General features: G+C 33.3%; 2 protein-coding genes and 3 pseudogenes across 2 annotated transcripts; 3 read left to right on the plus strand and 2 right to left on the minus strand.

Moving 5' to 3' along the window:
• The first annotated feature begins 3,133 nt into the window (after nucleotides 1–3,133).
• On the plus strand, nucleotides 3,134–4,250 carry LOC131029636 (small ribosomal subunit protein uS2c-like; annotated as a pseudogene).
• A 234-nt stretch (nucleotides 4,251–4,484) lies between these two features.
• Nucleotides 4,485–7,589, plus strand: LOC131029637 (cytochrome f-like). Its single transcript, XM_059217339.1, has 2 exons — nucleotides 4,485–4,598; nucleotides 6,945–7,589. Exons 1-2 carry the CDS (start codon nucleotides 4,485–4,487, stop codon nucleotides 7,587–7,589), a joined length of 759 nt encoding a protein of 252 aa, XP_059073322.1.
• Nucleotides 7,590–9,457: 1,868 nt separating this feature from the next.
• On the minus strand, nucleotides 9,458–10,054 carry LOC131029638 (NAD(P)H-quinone oxidoreductase subunit 1, chloroplastic-like; the record flags this gene model as incomplete). The annotated part of the gene is made up of 1 exon (XM_059218232.1): nucleotides 9,458–10,054. A coding segment is annotated over exon 1 (597 nt), but the record flags the coding sequence as incomplete, so codon positions are not given.
• A 1-nt stretch (nucleotide 10,055) lies between these two features.
• On the minus strand, nucleotides 10,056–11,240 carry LOC131029618 (NAD(P)H-quinone oxidoreductase subunit H, chloroplastic-like; annotated as a pseudogene).
• A 1,846-nt stretch (nucleotides 11,241–13,086) lies between these two features.
• On the plus strand, nucleotides 13,087–15,312 carry LOC131029617 (NAD(P)H-quinone oxidoreductase subunit 5, chloroplastic-like; annotated as a pseudogene).
• Nucleotides 15,313–15,709: the final 397 nt, after the last annotated feature.

The following is a 15,709-nucleotide window of genomic DNA, read 5'->3' on the forward strand; positions in this document are numbered from 1 at the left end:
AAAGCAGCTGTCTTTCTTTCTAGAATATCGTCCTTCGTAGCATAAAGAGGTCAGAAGTCGGGACCAGACATCAAAAATTTCTTCCAATACAAACTAGAAAGATGGGTGGTGAACTCACAATACTGGTTCCCACTTTTTGACCAACTTTGACACTTAGATGAACATTTAGCAAAAAACCTTCACTTTCCGACACCTATAACTTTTAAATCGTTAAGAATTTGAAGATGATGTAAACTAGTGATTTGTAACATCCTTTTTGTAGATTCTAAATATATTTTTTTCAAATTTTTTTGAATAAAATTTTATTGATTTTTGCATATCCCTCAAAAGTAGTTTTTTACAGGAAACAACATTTTTTAAGAGTGATGTGGATCCCAAAACGTATAAATTTTTTTCTATAAATGATAAAAACTTATCTCTTTTAAATTTTGGTTTGTAACATCAATACCCAGGGTATGCAGTTGGTTTGATAGTGATATGTTGAATATTTTTTATTTTATTAAGTTTTGAAGTCCGACTAATTATAATTTAGATATAGGTGTACGTTTGAACACATAACTTGCTCTATATATATCAAAATTAAGTTTTATTTTTTTTGTTAGAAAGAAGACATCAATACCTAGGGCATAGATATTTTTCAGAATTTTTTTGAATTAGTTTGCTATTTTTCCCAATGCATTGAACAAAGAAGTTCATGTTCGGTGAAAAACCTACATTCATAAAAAATAAAATAAAAATATATTAATAAACTTAAATATATTAAAAATTATACTATTTGGAAAGCTTATAATAAGGACTAAATCCTCAAAAAAAAAAAACTTCTAAATGAATTCGTTTGACCCCTCAAAAGCTAATGTAAAATTGGTTTTTTATCAGCATTTTATAGATGCAAAGGAGACTCCATTGCAAGTATGATTTAGAAGTAGAGAGGTTCTATCGAAGAAATTTTGATCTAAGAGCCTTTGATCTAACTCTCTTCAATTAATTACTTCAAATGGGACCTCTTAAAGCTTAAATAATTATATTTTCCAAAAAATGTATGATTTCAGCAAAAATCAGGATGTACCAAAAAGTGGGAACCAGCTTTGTGAGGTCTTTCTTCAAGAAACCTTCCAAACAGATGAAGATAATCCAATAAAGGATTGTCTATTGTTATATCTTTGATATGCTCGAATCGATTGCTGCGAATAAAACTAAAACGCCAGGTCCTAGAATCACAAACTATAGGAGTTTCCTCTTCTTCTCCATAGGAATTTCTTAATTCTTTAGATAAAACGATTTTATCTAGTATAGAAGATAATCCTTTTTACATCGTATCTCTTTTGAACTGAGGAGCAATTGTGATGTAATCAGAATTACCCCGATATAATGCCAACGATGGAAACTCTTCCAGAAGACCCTGTAAAAGACTCGAAGCTAGAATGAAATCATTCTCAATGAAAGGATCAAAAGGACTCCAATTCTCAGAATTTGATTCCGATAGAAACCAACAATCTTGAGCTACTGATCCGGCCAAGCAACCCAAAATATGATAGAATATGGTAAACTCTTTCGCAGCTGTTCCGGCAATTGAAGGTTCTAAATACCATTGATGCAAATAGTTTGCCCTTCGACCTTGGAAATCTAGAGTAAGCCTTAGGGAATTTTTTAAATACGTTAATTTATTTTGTATAATAGCTTTCCCTATCTTATAGGGAAGTCCTTTAAAAAATTCACTGAATTTCAGATTATAATTGCAAGGACCCCAATTTGATCTATGCAAAGCTACCCCAATTATATCATTGTCTATAGCTGAAGTATTTTGGCTCCTGCTAATTAGAAATATTTCATCAGCAAGTTTTGCTAGATCTCGCGTAGTAAAGCCTTTGGTAGTTAATCCAAATTCATCATAGCAGTTCCACTCTTTTCTCAAGTAGAGCCCTTTGTTACGTAAAAGCAAAGGAAATTCTTTTTCTCGATGTGGGGCAGGCAACTTTTTAGTGTTAATAAACGTATCGAATCTTCATTTACTACGAGGAGGAGTTATTAGAACTGGATCAATTTTTTTTGGAATATGAGTTGAAGCAATAACAACAATATTTTGTTTGATGGTGGTTTCTTTTTCACCATCAATCGCATTATATGGATCCTCGAGGAGTTCTATCAATAATGCAATAAGGAAGAAATAATCATTCAGTTCATGAATGCTTGGAATCCATATGACGCAAGGAGACATCAATTTTGCCAATTTGAGTGCAAACACGAATTGGATTACTCTTCTCGCAAAATACTCTAGAGGGTTAGGATCCCCTACTCAGTCATACAAAAACTTATGGGGTTTTCTATCATAATGCGCTTTTTCATATACGTCTTTTGGCCTACCTGACCAGTCGAGAGACCTAAGGATATTTTCTTGCTCAAGGTAGGATTTTTTATCTGAAGATGTATACTCAGGTTCATAGCGAGACAGAAGTTTCTGCTGCCTCAAAAAAACTTTTAGGAGATATTCTTATTAAAGGTAAATAAGAATCTACTTCTAAACTTTTAGCCAAGTACGATCGTCCAGTTTCCTTAGGCCCTATCAGCAAACTTCCAGGGCCATACAAACCCGTTACATGAAAAGCTCCGAATCCAAAACAAGCTGCTCCTGAGAGGAATAAATGAATTCCAAAAATCTTAGGCAAATCTAAAGAAGGTTTCCTGTACGGGAATCACAGAATACGTCTAGATCCCAATATACCCAATGCCAGATAGCTGCTAAAAAGCACAAGCCAGAAAACACAATATGTGCCCCGGCCACACCTTCATAACTCCAAATACCTGGATTAGATCTGGTTTCTCCGGTTATACTCCATCCACCCCATGAATCCTTTATTCCTAAATGAGTCATAAAAGGTATAACGAACATACCTTGTCTCCCCACATTGGATCAAGAATAGGATCAGATGGATCGAAAACTGCTAATTCGTAAAGAGCCATCGAACCGGCCCATCCAGAAACTAGAGCTGTATGCATTATATGCACAGCGATTAACCGGCCAGGATCATTCAACATGACGGTATGGACACGATACCAAGGCAAACCCATGAAAATAACCCTTTATCAGAAAAAGTAGACACTATGTAACTTTCTCACATTAGAGACAGATTATGCTATGGAATTATACCTTTGTCTCAAAGGTGAACATCTATCTATTAATAGAACAGTTTCAAAAAATAGAATTGAGAAGCGGATATATTTTATCATTTATATGTATCAATATACAATGTGGTAATTGGTCCCATTTGTTTTGTATCAAACAAAGTAAAGTAATTAATTACTTTACAAAACACCCAATGAATTAGGTATTTTACGAAGAAAGGCACGTCCGCTTATTTGGTCCTATCACTCATTTGATCTTATAATCTATCTTTGTAAATAAGACTATTTAATATACTTTTGATATGATAATCAACTTTGATATGATAATCGACAGCTTACCCTCTTTTTTAGTCCCTTTGGTGGGCTTGTTTTTTCCAGCAATTACAGTACTTTTTCTTTTTTTCTATACTCAAAATGACAAAATTTTATGAATCTGATCAATATATCACATAGATATATTTTTTATAATATGAGATAAAACCTTGTTTAAATAGATCTAAATAGATATTTTTCTTTATTTAGATCTATTCATATATGATAAATATAATCATATTATAAATTTAACTTACACTGCTCGTTTTTTATCAGAAGCCTGTGATTTTGTGTTTGATGGAGCAAAAAGAGGAAAACAATTTATGATAGTTGGTAGAAAACATCAAACAGCTGATGCTACTAAATTAGCTTCTTTAGCAGCTCAATGTCATTATGTAAATAAAAAATGGCTCGCGGGTATGTTAACTAATTGGTTTACTACAGAAGCAAGACTTGAAAAATTCAAAAATTTAATGAAAAAAAAAAATACGGGAGGATTTGATGGATTTACAAAAAAAGAAGTAGCAATACTCAAGAGAGAATTGAACAAATTGCAGGAAGATCTAGGGGGTATTAGATACATGACAAAATTGCCCGATATTGTAATAATTCTCAATCAAAAAGGAGAATATACTGCTATTCGGGAATGTAGAACTTTGGGTATTCCAACAATTTGCTTAGTTGATACAGATTGTGACCCAGATCTCGTGGATATCCCAATCCCAGCCAATGATGATGGTAGAGGACCAATCCGCCTGATCCTAAATAAATAAATTTTAGCAATTCGCGCGGGTAGAGAATTGTACTATAAAAACTGACTTAAAAATAAAAAAAGAGAAGCTATAACTTAGTTGGCTACTATTCCCAAATCTTATAGAATAGATTAAGATAATCTATTTTGATAGAAATTAAGAAATCTTCTTAATCAATCAAATAATCATTCCATTATTTTATTTCGTAGCCTGACTGATGATAGTGTAAATAATTGAGGAATCGGTCATTGAACCAAAATCATTTCTTTTTGAAGTTCATCTTTCTATTTAAAGGGTAATATGGATATTTTACAATTTCCTATTAACATGCTGAATTATTTCTACGAGATATCCGGTGTGGAAGTAGGTCAGCATTTTTATTGGCAAATAGGGGGGTTTCAAGTTCATGCACAGGTACTTATAACTCTAGAACATATATCAACTCATGTCTCTTTTTCTCTTACTTTTGTTGTCACTCTCATTTAATGGGGAACCTTAGTTTATAAAAGTGAAGAACTTAGTAATTCGGGAGGAAAGAGCATGATAGTGATGTGTATTAGTTACTCGTTCGCTCTATTCGGGGCATTTACCATTAAGTAATTTGTATGAGTCATTCATGTTCCTTTCATGGACTTCCTCCATGATTCATATAGTTATAGAAGTACGGGGCTAGGATGCTTGGTGGTTAGGTGCAATCACCGCGCCAAGTGCTATGTTAACTCATGGTTTTGCTACTTTAGGTCTTCCAGATAAAATGCAGCAATCTGCAATGTTAGTACCCGCTTTACAATCTCATTGGTTAATGATGCATGTAAGTATGATATTGCTTAGTTATGCAACTCTTTTATGTGGATCCCTATCATCGATAGCTTTTTTGGTCATTACGTCCCAAATAAATCAAAAGATTTTTATTAATGTGAAGAATTCCTTTTTCTTCAATAAAAATGGGAATTCACACGACCAAGAAAAAAAGTAATTGAAGCATACTTTCGGCCTTTCATTTATAAATTATCGTAAATGGTTATTTACTAACCAATTAGACCAATTGAGTTATCGTGCCATTGGTCTAGGATTTTCTCTTTTAACTATAGGTATACTTTCCGGGGCATTATGAGCCAATGAAGCATGGGGATCTTATTGGAGTTGGGATCCAAAAGAGACTTGGGCACTAATAACTTGGATTATATTTGCAATTTATCTACATACTAGAATAAACAGGGGTTGGAAAGGGGAAAAATCGGCAATTGTTGCTTCTCTAGGATTTATTCTACTTTGGACCTATTACTTAGGGGTTGATTTATAAGGAATAGGGTTACACAGCTATGGCTGGTTGATTTAGTAGAAATAAAAAAAAAAAAACTACATCTTTTTATTTATGTACTCGAATTACGAGTAGACAGTTTATCCATGAGTATACCACGAAGTCACAAAAGTTGTACCCGTGAACCATCCGCCTAGTGCAAAATAAGCACAAGGAAAAAGCAATAGACCGGACCAACCCACAAAAACAAAACGGTCTCTGCGTAGCCAGTCATCCATAATATCAAATAAAGTTTGTTCCTCTTTGGAAGACTTTCCAAGGGCTATAGTCATAGTAATCCTCCTATTTAACTATTCCAACCTTTTCCGAGCACCCTATCTGATAGAATCAAAGGGTATACACTATTTTGTATATTTATGAACAATTTTTCATCCATCATCCCTTTCAATAAATCGGGTTTCGAAGATTCCTTATTGGCATAGATTTTATTCAGTTAAACCGAACTAATACAATATAAGTAAATGCATGATAATTTGAAGTTGTTTCTATTCCCTTTTTTTATTTTCCAAAAATTATCTTCTGAATGTAATAAATATCAACAGAATGCTGGAAAAGCAAGTTAGCTTTTCTTCCTCCTTGCTCTTCACTAGAGATTATTCACAATATCTATTCTATTGAATATTATTACGTCTTGAATCTTACTCATAGTAACATTTCTAAATACTTTATGAATCTCTATGTTTTTTACTACTACATTATTTCTATGAATAAATAGGAATAGATATTATTTCTAGCTCATAGAGCTAGAGGAAAGAACTCTATTCGTTCCTTTCCCTTTATTCAATTCATAAGTTTAAAAAGGGATACTATTTGAGTATAATGAAAAATGAACAGTTCATTTGTTTACCATTTACCTTTTCTTATCTTTTTTTATATCTCAATTCCAATCTATTTTCCACCGGTAGAATGACCAAAGTAAAATGTCTAGTACATTAATATAAGAATGTTTGGTACATCATAATTGAATTATGCTATTAAAGAGAAAAGGAAAATAATTCCATCTAGAATTTAGACTTACATATCCATTTTTTCAGAAATAAAAAATTATTCGACAGAATATCCAATTAACAACCAAATATGAAAATTTTGAATAATTTCAAGTGATTGAGAAAGGTTCACTTTCAAAATCTACCTTAATTTTCAATATCAGAATAACTTATATATTAATCAGTTAATGGGTTAGGTTCACTTACTTCTCATTTTTATTGACTTTATTTTAATGCGAAATAATTAATAGAAAAAAGTAAGAATATTCTAGTAATTGAAATTGAAATTAAGTATTAATAATTTCAATTATTATTCTTAAATCAAAATTATGAAAGTGAACTAGATTATGCCTAATCTTGTACTATTCCTCGTTTTATCAGCATCAAGATAAAGGAAATAAAAAGCTAGATCTAAAAAAAAAATTCTACATTAGTTGTCCTCAATTCTATTAGAATCCTCGAGAAGCAATTGGGCATATTGTATGTGCCAATTGTCATTTGGCTAAAAAACTTGTGGAGATTGAAGTTCCACAGTCCGTGCTTCCTGATACCATTTTTGAAGCAGTTGTTAAAATACCCTATGACAAGCAAATAAAACAAGTTCTTGCTAATGGTAAGAAAGGGACTTTAAATGTAGGAGCTGTTCTTATTTTACCCGAAGGTTTCGAATTAGCTCCTCCGGATCGTATTTATCCTGAGATTAAGGAAAAAATAGGTGATCTTTATTTTCAAAACTATTGTCCCAATCAAAAAAATATTCTAATAATAGGTCCTGTTCCTGGTCAAAAATATAGTGAAATTGTATTTCCCATCCTTTCACCAAATCCCGCTACTAATAAAGCAGCTCACTTCCTGAAATATCCCATATATGTAGGTGGTAATAGAGGAAGAGGACAAATTTATCCCGATGGGAGCAAAAGCAACAATACAGTCTATAACGCTTCAACAACGGGTAAAGTAAGTAAAATTGTGCATAAAGAAAAGGGTGGATATCAAATAACTATTGATAATCCATCAGACGGTCGACAAGTGGTTGACTTTGTACCTCCAGGACCGGAACTTCTTGTTTCAGAAGGTGAATTCATCAAGGCGAATTAGTCGTTAACGAATAACCCTAATGTGGGTGGATTTGGTCAGGAAAATGCAGAAATAGTACTTCAAGATCCTTTATGTGTTCAAGCTCTTTTATTATTCTTAGCATATGTCGTTTTAACACAGATATTTCTGGTTCTTAAGAAGAAACAATTTGAGAAAGTTCAATTGGTCGAAATGAATTTTTAGGCCCATAAAAGTGAATCTCCATCTTATGGATGATTCATGCAATTATGTAAATAAAAATTGCAATAATAAAGTCATACTTTTTCAGAGCCCTTCATTTGCCCCTTCCCTCTTTTTTATATCTTGGTGTTTCTCACCATCTACCTTTGCTTGATTTTTGGTATATAGGATAGTAACTTCATACTTTTTTCCTTTGCCTCCTCGCTGTTGGGCCCCAATGGCTAATATATGAACTGGGGTACACAGTTTTCACTGATTGTGCATGCTCTCGCTCTTGTACATGGGGATGGGACTTAATCATCTTACTGCAAGATTTGTAAACTATTTGATCTCACCCATATGACTATCTAGTTTTTTGATCGGAATGAAGGAATCCCATTCACTTCTATTTTTCCCTCTTTTTAGTTTTTAGTAGTGTAAACGTCTAAAAATGGTCAACGCTTGCGGAGTCATACTTTAACATTTGCGCATTGCCTTATTTTAGGGTTCTTGCATTGCATTAACATTTCTCCTATGTCACGCACTTGGTCTTTATCATTTGCGATCATCGAGTCCTTCTTCTGCATTCTTCAGTTGTCTCGCTTTCGAATTTGGTCTTGTTGATAACAATCTTCAGTCATGATTTTGGTCGATCCTTGTCCTTGCCAATTTTGTCATTTTGCGATCGATTCGTCATCGATCCTTGTCCTCTTCAATCATGTCAATTGGCACTTATCAATTTGGTCTCTTTATCAATCTTGGTCAGTTTGTCAACTAATCTCAATCATTTATCAGCATTGGTTTTTTATCAAGTCAGAATCATGATCAAATCGATCCTTCAATCAAGACCTAATTATCATCCTTGCATTTCTAATTCATCTTCTAGGGTTTTATGATTTATTCATTTAATCTTGTTTGTCATTTTCCCTCTAGGTTAAATAATTTATTTATTTATCCTAAGTCTTCTTGTCACAATTAAATGTTTATTTAATTGGCTAACTAATTCCTCCCTCTTTGTGAATTAATTAATAAGTGAAAAATTGTTAATTAATTCACTTAGTTCCTAATTTCCTCATTTCTAATTTCCTAATTTCTAATTCATCTAATTTCAATTTTCTCCTATATTTCTCCTAATTTCATGGGAATGACATAGCAAATTTGTCATAATTTGTCATAATTGTCAATCAATCAATTTTGACATAGAAATTTGTCATAATTTTGTCAAAATTATCAATCAATCAATTTTGCATAGAAAGTGCAAATTTGTCATAATTTGTCATGTTTGTCATTCTTGATTTGCGATTTCCATTCGAATCTCTTGATGCTAATCTTGTCATTTCTCCAATTTGTCTATAAATTGGATGAATTTCTTCAATCAAGGCCCCTACTACCTGGTCGAATCAATCACGCTTCGAGTATTCTTGCGCTACAATCTTGTCTACTTGCTTTCATATAATGTTTATCCACTAGTAGGTGAGATCCACAAACAAATCTATTTGAAGAAGAAAGAAGGACAATGGAGCCACATGAAGGAGACATTCAAGTCTGCATTTGGTTTTCTTAGTTTTCAATCTTGAATGTCTTGTTTTCATGTCTTTATTGAGTGTGTTTAGGATTGATCATTGCATTTGAGCTTTTGTGATTGAGCTATGACTAATATTGATTTGCTTTGATGATTTCCGATTTCCTAGCTACAAGTAGAAATAAAAAGAGGGAAAAATGAATATCATATTCCAACGAATCACACGTAGAGATATAGATAACACACATATAGCTAAAGGAATTTCGTAACTAATAGCTTGAGCAGCAGCTTGGAGACCACCTGAAAAAGAATATTTATTATTTGATCCATATCCTGCTATAAGTAGTCCAAGGGGAGCAATACTTGAAATTGCAATCCAAAAAAAACCACCTTTACTAAGATCCATTAAAATAATGTGGCGACCAAAGGGAATTACTAAATAGCCTAAAAAAATAGGTATGACCACTACGGCTGGTCCAATACTAAATAACCAAATATCCCCCCTAGATGGAATAATATCCTCTTTTAGTAGTAGTTTTATTCCATCCGTCAAGGCTTGAATAATTCCCAAAGGACCGACGTATTCAGGTCCAATGCATTGTTGTATTCCTGCAAATATTTTTCTTTCAAGCCATACAATAACTAATAATCCTATTGTAATTCCCAATAGAAGGATAATTATGTCGATTAGAATCCATATAAGACTAGAAATTTCTCTTGAAAATCCCAATCGATAAAATAAATTGATAGCTTGTTCTTCGAGATCTTCTATATTAATAACCATTTTAACGATCAACCTCTCCCATACTGATATCTATACTACCCAAAATCGTCATGATATCGGCTAATTTCATCCTTTTAACTAGTTGAGGAGGGATCTGCAAATTAATAAAACCAGGTGGTCGAATTTTCCATCTCCAGGGAAAAATATTATCATCTCCTATAAAAAAAATTCCTAGTTCCCCCTTGGGAGCTTCTACTCTCATGTAATGTTCTTGTTTTGATAACTCAAAAGTAGGGGAAGGTTTTTTACTGATAAATCGAGATTCGAAATCGTTCCATTGCGAATCTTTTCCCTTATTTAAACGTCAAACCTCTAAATTCTCATAGGGACCTCCCGGAATTACTTCTAGGGCCTGTCTAATTATTTTTATAGATTCTTTCATTTCCCCGATTCAAAGCAAATAACAAGCTAACGAATCTCCTTCTTTTTGCCATTGGATTTCCCAATCCAATTCATCGTAGCATTCATAATGATCCACTTTATGAAGATCCCATTGGATTCCGGAAGCTCGTAGCATGGGTCCTGATAAACTCCAATCTATTGCTTCTTCTCTACTAATAATGCCTACTCCCTCAACTCGTTTCAAAAAGATAGGATTGCGTGTAATAAGCCTTTCATATTCTGTCACTTTTGGGAAGAAATAATAGCAAAAATCTAAGCATTTATCTATCCAACCGTAGGGTAAATCTACAGCTACTCCTCCAATGCGGAAATCATTATGCATCATTCGCATGCCCGTGGCAGCTTCAAATAAATCATATATCATTTCCCTCTCTCTTAAAATATAAAAGAAAGGAGTCTGCGCACCAATATCAGCCATGAAAGGTCCAAACCATAACAAATGAGAAGTTATACGACTTAACTCTAGCATAATCATTCTAATATAGCTAGCCCTTTTAGGTATTTGAATATTTTCCAATTTTTCTGGTGCATTAACCGTTATTGCCTCTGTGAACATAGTATCCAAATAATCCCTTCATGTTACATAGGGGAGATATTGAAAAATTGTTCAGTTCTCAGCAATTTTTTCCATCCCTCAATGTAAATAACCTAATACAGGTTCACAGTCAATAACATCTTCACCATCTAGAGTAACAATCAGTCGAAGAACACCATGCATTGATGGATGATGAGGACCCATACTTACCATCATGAGGTCTTTCTCCCTAGCAACCATAATCATAACTCTTCCCTAGTTTTTTCAAAAATCAATGAGAACAAAAGAAAGAATGACTCATTAGGATCCGGAATTTAATAAACCATAATTGGATCTTAAAATTTCGTTCAAAATTAACGCGGTCCACACATATCTAATTGACCGATTAAACTTTTGTAACGAAGTCTGTCTTTCTTGAACAGATAAATCAGAAGTCGTTTATGTTTACCCACAATTTTCCACAAACCTCTTTGGGAAGAGTAGTCTCTTCCATGTAGGTCCAAATGTTCAGTAAGTCTTTTAATTCGACCGATTAAATAACATACTTGAGATTCAATAGATCCTCTTTGTTCTCTAGGAATCAAAGAGGGGCGAACGGACAAATTTTTGATCATAAAAAAAAAAAATTCCGAAATTCATATTTATTTCATTTAGAGTAAGAAAAAAGAATGAGATCCATTTCTTTTTGTTCATGGTCCATATATTCCTACGTTTCGATCGAATTTATCTTCGGCATAGAAAAATAAAATGCAACTTTCATAGAATAAAGTGACCATACCAGCAAGATTTAATGTGGGAGCCGGGATTATTAAAAAGAATGATGCACTTTCCTTTTCTATTGGGAAAGAAAAAAAGATGACGGAATGATTCATAAATTTCCCATCTTAAAGGTTAGAGAGAAGGGCTGTAGTGGGTTATAGAACCGTGTCCCTTCTGCCCGACCATCTTTCCAAGTACCTCCAAGAGACCCTAGAGATTCCCATTGCTCCTCTTGGAGGGTGTACACCACTTCCTCTAATTTATTCATCATTTTCAGGATCTTCTTGTCTATCATTTTCAGAATCTTCTTTTTTGGGCACAATAAAATCGGGGGGTCAAAAATAGTGGTGAAAATTGGGTCAAGCCAGAGGACTTCTTCTCATCCTCTTTGTTCTCGTTCCCACTTATCCTCTTCCTCTACTATGGAGGATGCTGTGGAAGAAAGAAAACCCTCGGGTTTTCTTCCCGGTGAATTAGCTGCAGGGATTATCTTCCAATCACCATCACCGTAAAGCTCAAGCTTAGAATAAATATACTCACTCTTAACATACGAAAGAGCTTTTGCTGCGGCCCAATACACTTTTTTCCTCCAAACATTGTTACGATTTTGTGTTTTTGATTTAGAGGTGCATTTTTTGGGTACATCCATAAGAATAGTATCCATTTTTATACCTTGATTTTATTTAGAAAATATATAATATTTTATATTATATACTATTTTTTATTTTTATTTTGCAAACTTATTATATCTTTAAATTCATTTTTTAGAATATTATATCACATTTTTCTTGCATTTTGCAACCTTATTCATATAATATTGATTAGCAATAGGGGATCCACGATACAAATTGATAATAATTATCAATTCTTACATACGTATATACTCACGAATTTTGAGTAAATGAAAACCCACTATGTCATTTTAACAAATTCAATTATTTCTTATCTTAAGAATTCCAATTGGTTTCATTTTCTATTAAGTTCCATTCTTAATACTACTATTCATCTACAATAGAAAATTGAATAAAATAAAAATGTGTGTGTACATGACTAATAGCGCAGTACCTAGACTGAAAAAGAGTTCCTTCTTGCTCATCTTACAAATATTTGATTAGTATCAGTATTGATCGGTTCCAATCTGGTATTTGCAGAAAAAAGATGAAAAAAGGTCACAATCAATATGAAATCGATAGGATTCCATCCCTTCCATCCCATATTCTATCATTCTTTTTTATTCATGATCTATCATTTTTATTTTGTTCTCTTCATGATCTAGTGGATTGGAAATCAAGAATGTGGAATATAAAAATATTTAGAATAATCATTTAATCTTCCTATGGAATTTATATACAAATATGCTTGGATCGTGCCTTTCCTTCCGCTTTCAGCTTCTGTACCAATCGGATTAGGCTCCTTATTTTTTCCAAGAGCAACTAAGAGTGTTCGCCGTACATGGGCTCTTATTAGCATTTTTCTGTTAAGCGTAGCTATGTTTCTTTCTTTCAATTTGTTCTTGCAATAGCTTATCGGCGGTCCCATCTATCGATATTTCTGGTCCTGGGTTATCAATAATAAGTTTTCATTAGAGTTGGGCTATTTGATTGATCCACTTACTTCCATTATGTTAGTTTTAGTCACAACAGTTGGAACCATGGTTATGATCTACAACGATAATTATATGTCTCATGATAAAACATATGTAAGGTTTTTTGCTTACCTTAATTTTTTTAATGCTTCTATGCTGGGGCTAGTTATTAGCCCTAATTTATTACAAATATATATATTTTGGGAATTAGTAGGAATGTGTTCCTATTTATTGATAGGTTTTTGGTTTACGCGACCCAGTGTGGCTAATGCTTGTCAAAAGGCATTTATAACTAACCGTGCAGGGGATTTTGGACTCTTATTAGGAATCCTAGGTTTTTATTGGGTAACAGGTAGTTTCGAATTTCAATATTTGTCTGAAAAATTAAATGAATTGACTGCCATTGATGGGGTTGGTTCGTTTTTTGTTACTTCGTGTGCTTTTCTCTTATTTTTAGGTCCAGCAGCCAAATCTGCACAATTCCCACTTCATGTATGGTTACCTGATGCTATGGAAGGGCCTACTCCTATTTCAGGTCTTATACATGCCGCTACTATGGTAGCAGCAGGAATTTTTCTTGTAGCTCGATTGTTTCCTCTTTTTAAAGCTCTACCTTTAATAATGTATCTTATCTCTTGGATAGGGGGAATAACAGCGCTATTGGGAGCTACTATGGCTCTCGCCCAAAAAGATCTTAAAAGAGGCTTGGCTTATTCTACTATGTCTCAATTAGGTTACATGATGTTAGCTCTAGGGATAGATTCCTATCGAATCGCTCTGTTCCATTTGATTACACATGCTTATTCCAAGGCATTATTGTTCCTAGGATCCGGATCAGTGATCCATTCCATGGAACCCATTGTTGGATATTGCCCCCGTAAAAGTCAGAATATGGCTCTTATGGGTGGTTTGAGGAAATATATGCCAATTACAGGAATCACTTTTCTTTTAGGGACACTTTCTCTTTCTGGTATTCCACCTTTTGCTTGTTTTTGGTCTAAAGACCAAATTCTTAGTGATAGTAAGTTATATTCTCCCATTTTCGGGGGGATAACTTGGTTCACAGCAGGATTAACTGCCTTTTACATGTTTCATATGTATTTACTCACTTTTGAAGGGGACTTCCGCATAAATTTAGTTAATTCATATAACAACCATATTACATTATATTAAACTTCTATGTGGGGAGAGGAGGAATCCAGGATACTAAATAGAACGAGAGCAGATTCTATGTCGAATCAAATTATAGGGAGGAATAATTCCTTTTCCAAAGAAGCATTTCAAATTTCAAATAAGATGGAAGGATTGTACAAAAAGAACAGAGGTTTGGTTGTCACTTATCCTTTCTTTTATAAAGGATCTTTTGCATATCCGAAAGAATTGGGCAAGGCAATGCTATTTCCTTTAGTTGTATTGGGAATATTTACTCTGTTTGTTGGATTAATAGGAGTTCCTTTTTTTCGAAGTGGAATGAGGTATGACATATTTTCTCAATGGTTTGCTTCATCGACGACCCCTTTTGATAAGAAACATCCGGAGAATTGGTCTGAATTTTTCATAGACGCAATCCCCTCAGTTGGTATAGCATTTCTTGGTATATTGATTGCCTATATTCTATATAGACCTATTTACTTCTTATCACAGGATGTATATCATAAAACAAATCCTCATATGAAGATTATTATGGACCAATCGATTAATATTATATATAATTGGTCTTTTTATCAAGCTTATATAGACATATATTATGACATAATCTTGATTAAAGGTATATGAGGATTAGCTGAAACAAGTCATTCATTTGATCAATGCGCAATTGATGGAATCCCAAATGGAGTAGGTTTTTTAGGTCTTTTTGTAGGAGAGGGAATGAGATGCTTAGGAGGGGGACGTATATCTTCGTATATATTTTTTTCCTTATTTTGTGTATTAATATCTATATTAATATATTACTATTCATTTTCATTCTATCCATAGAAAACTAGAATATATACACATATATATATTGTGCTATTTATCAGCATTGATGTCTATAACAACATCCTTTTTCAATATCGTTCCCTGGATTTATTTTTTCAATAATACAATATTGTTAATTGATATTCTTTGTGAATGAATATGATTCAGTTATTTCATCAACTGGTTTACATGGAACAAATAGATAGAGAGAAAAAAATAAAAATAAAAATAAATGAAAGATTATGAAAAAACTTATTGAAATGCTTGCAAAGACAAATAGGTGAGTCATTGATCCGATGAAGGTACGATCGCTGAGATCCATTTTCATACTTTACGACTTTCCAATACTTCATTTACCAAAATAAAATTCCTGAGCGGATTGAATAAGATTTCACATATCTTATCAACTAGCCCA

Source organism: Cryptomeria japonica, chromosome 3 (genome assembly GCF_030272615.1).
Source record: "Cryptomeria japonica chromosome 3, Sugi_1.0, whole genome shotgun sequence".
Taxonomy (NCBI): Eukaryota; Viridiplantae; Streptophyta; class Pinopsida; order Cupressales; family Cupressaceae; genus Cryptomeria; species Cryptomeria japonica.

What these genes read in the sequence shown, in the direction of transcription:
- LOC131029637 (XM_059217339.1), top strand. Translation starts at nt 4,485, where the DNA reads ATGGATATTTTACAATTTCCTATTAACATGCTGAATTATTTCTACGAG. An exon ending in GGTTTCAAGTTCATGCACAG is followed by an intron (nt 4,599 to 6,944) that starts GTACTTATAACT and finishes CAATTCTATTAG; the next exon opens with AATCCTCGAGAAGCAATTGG.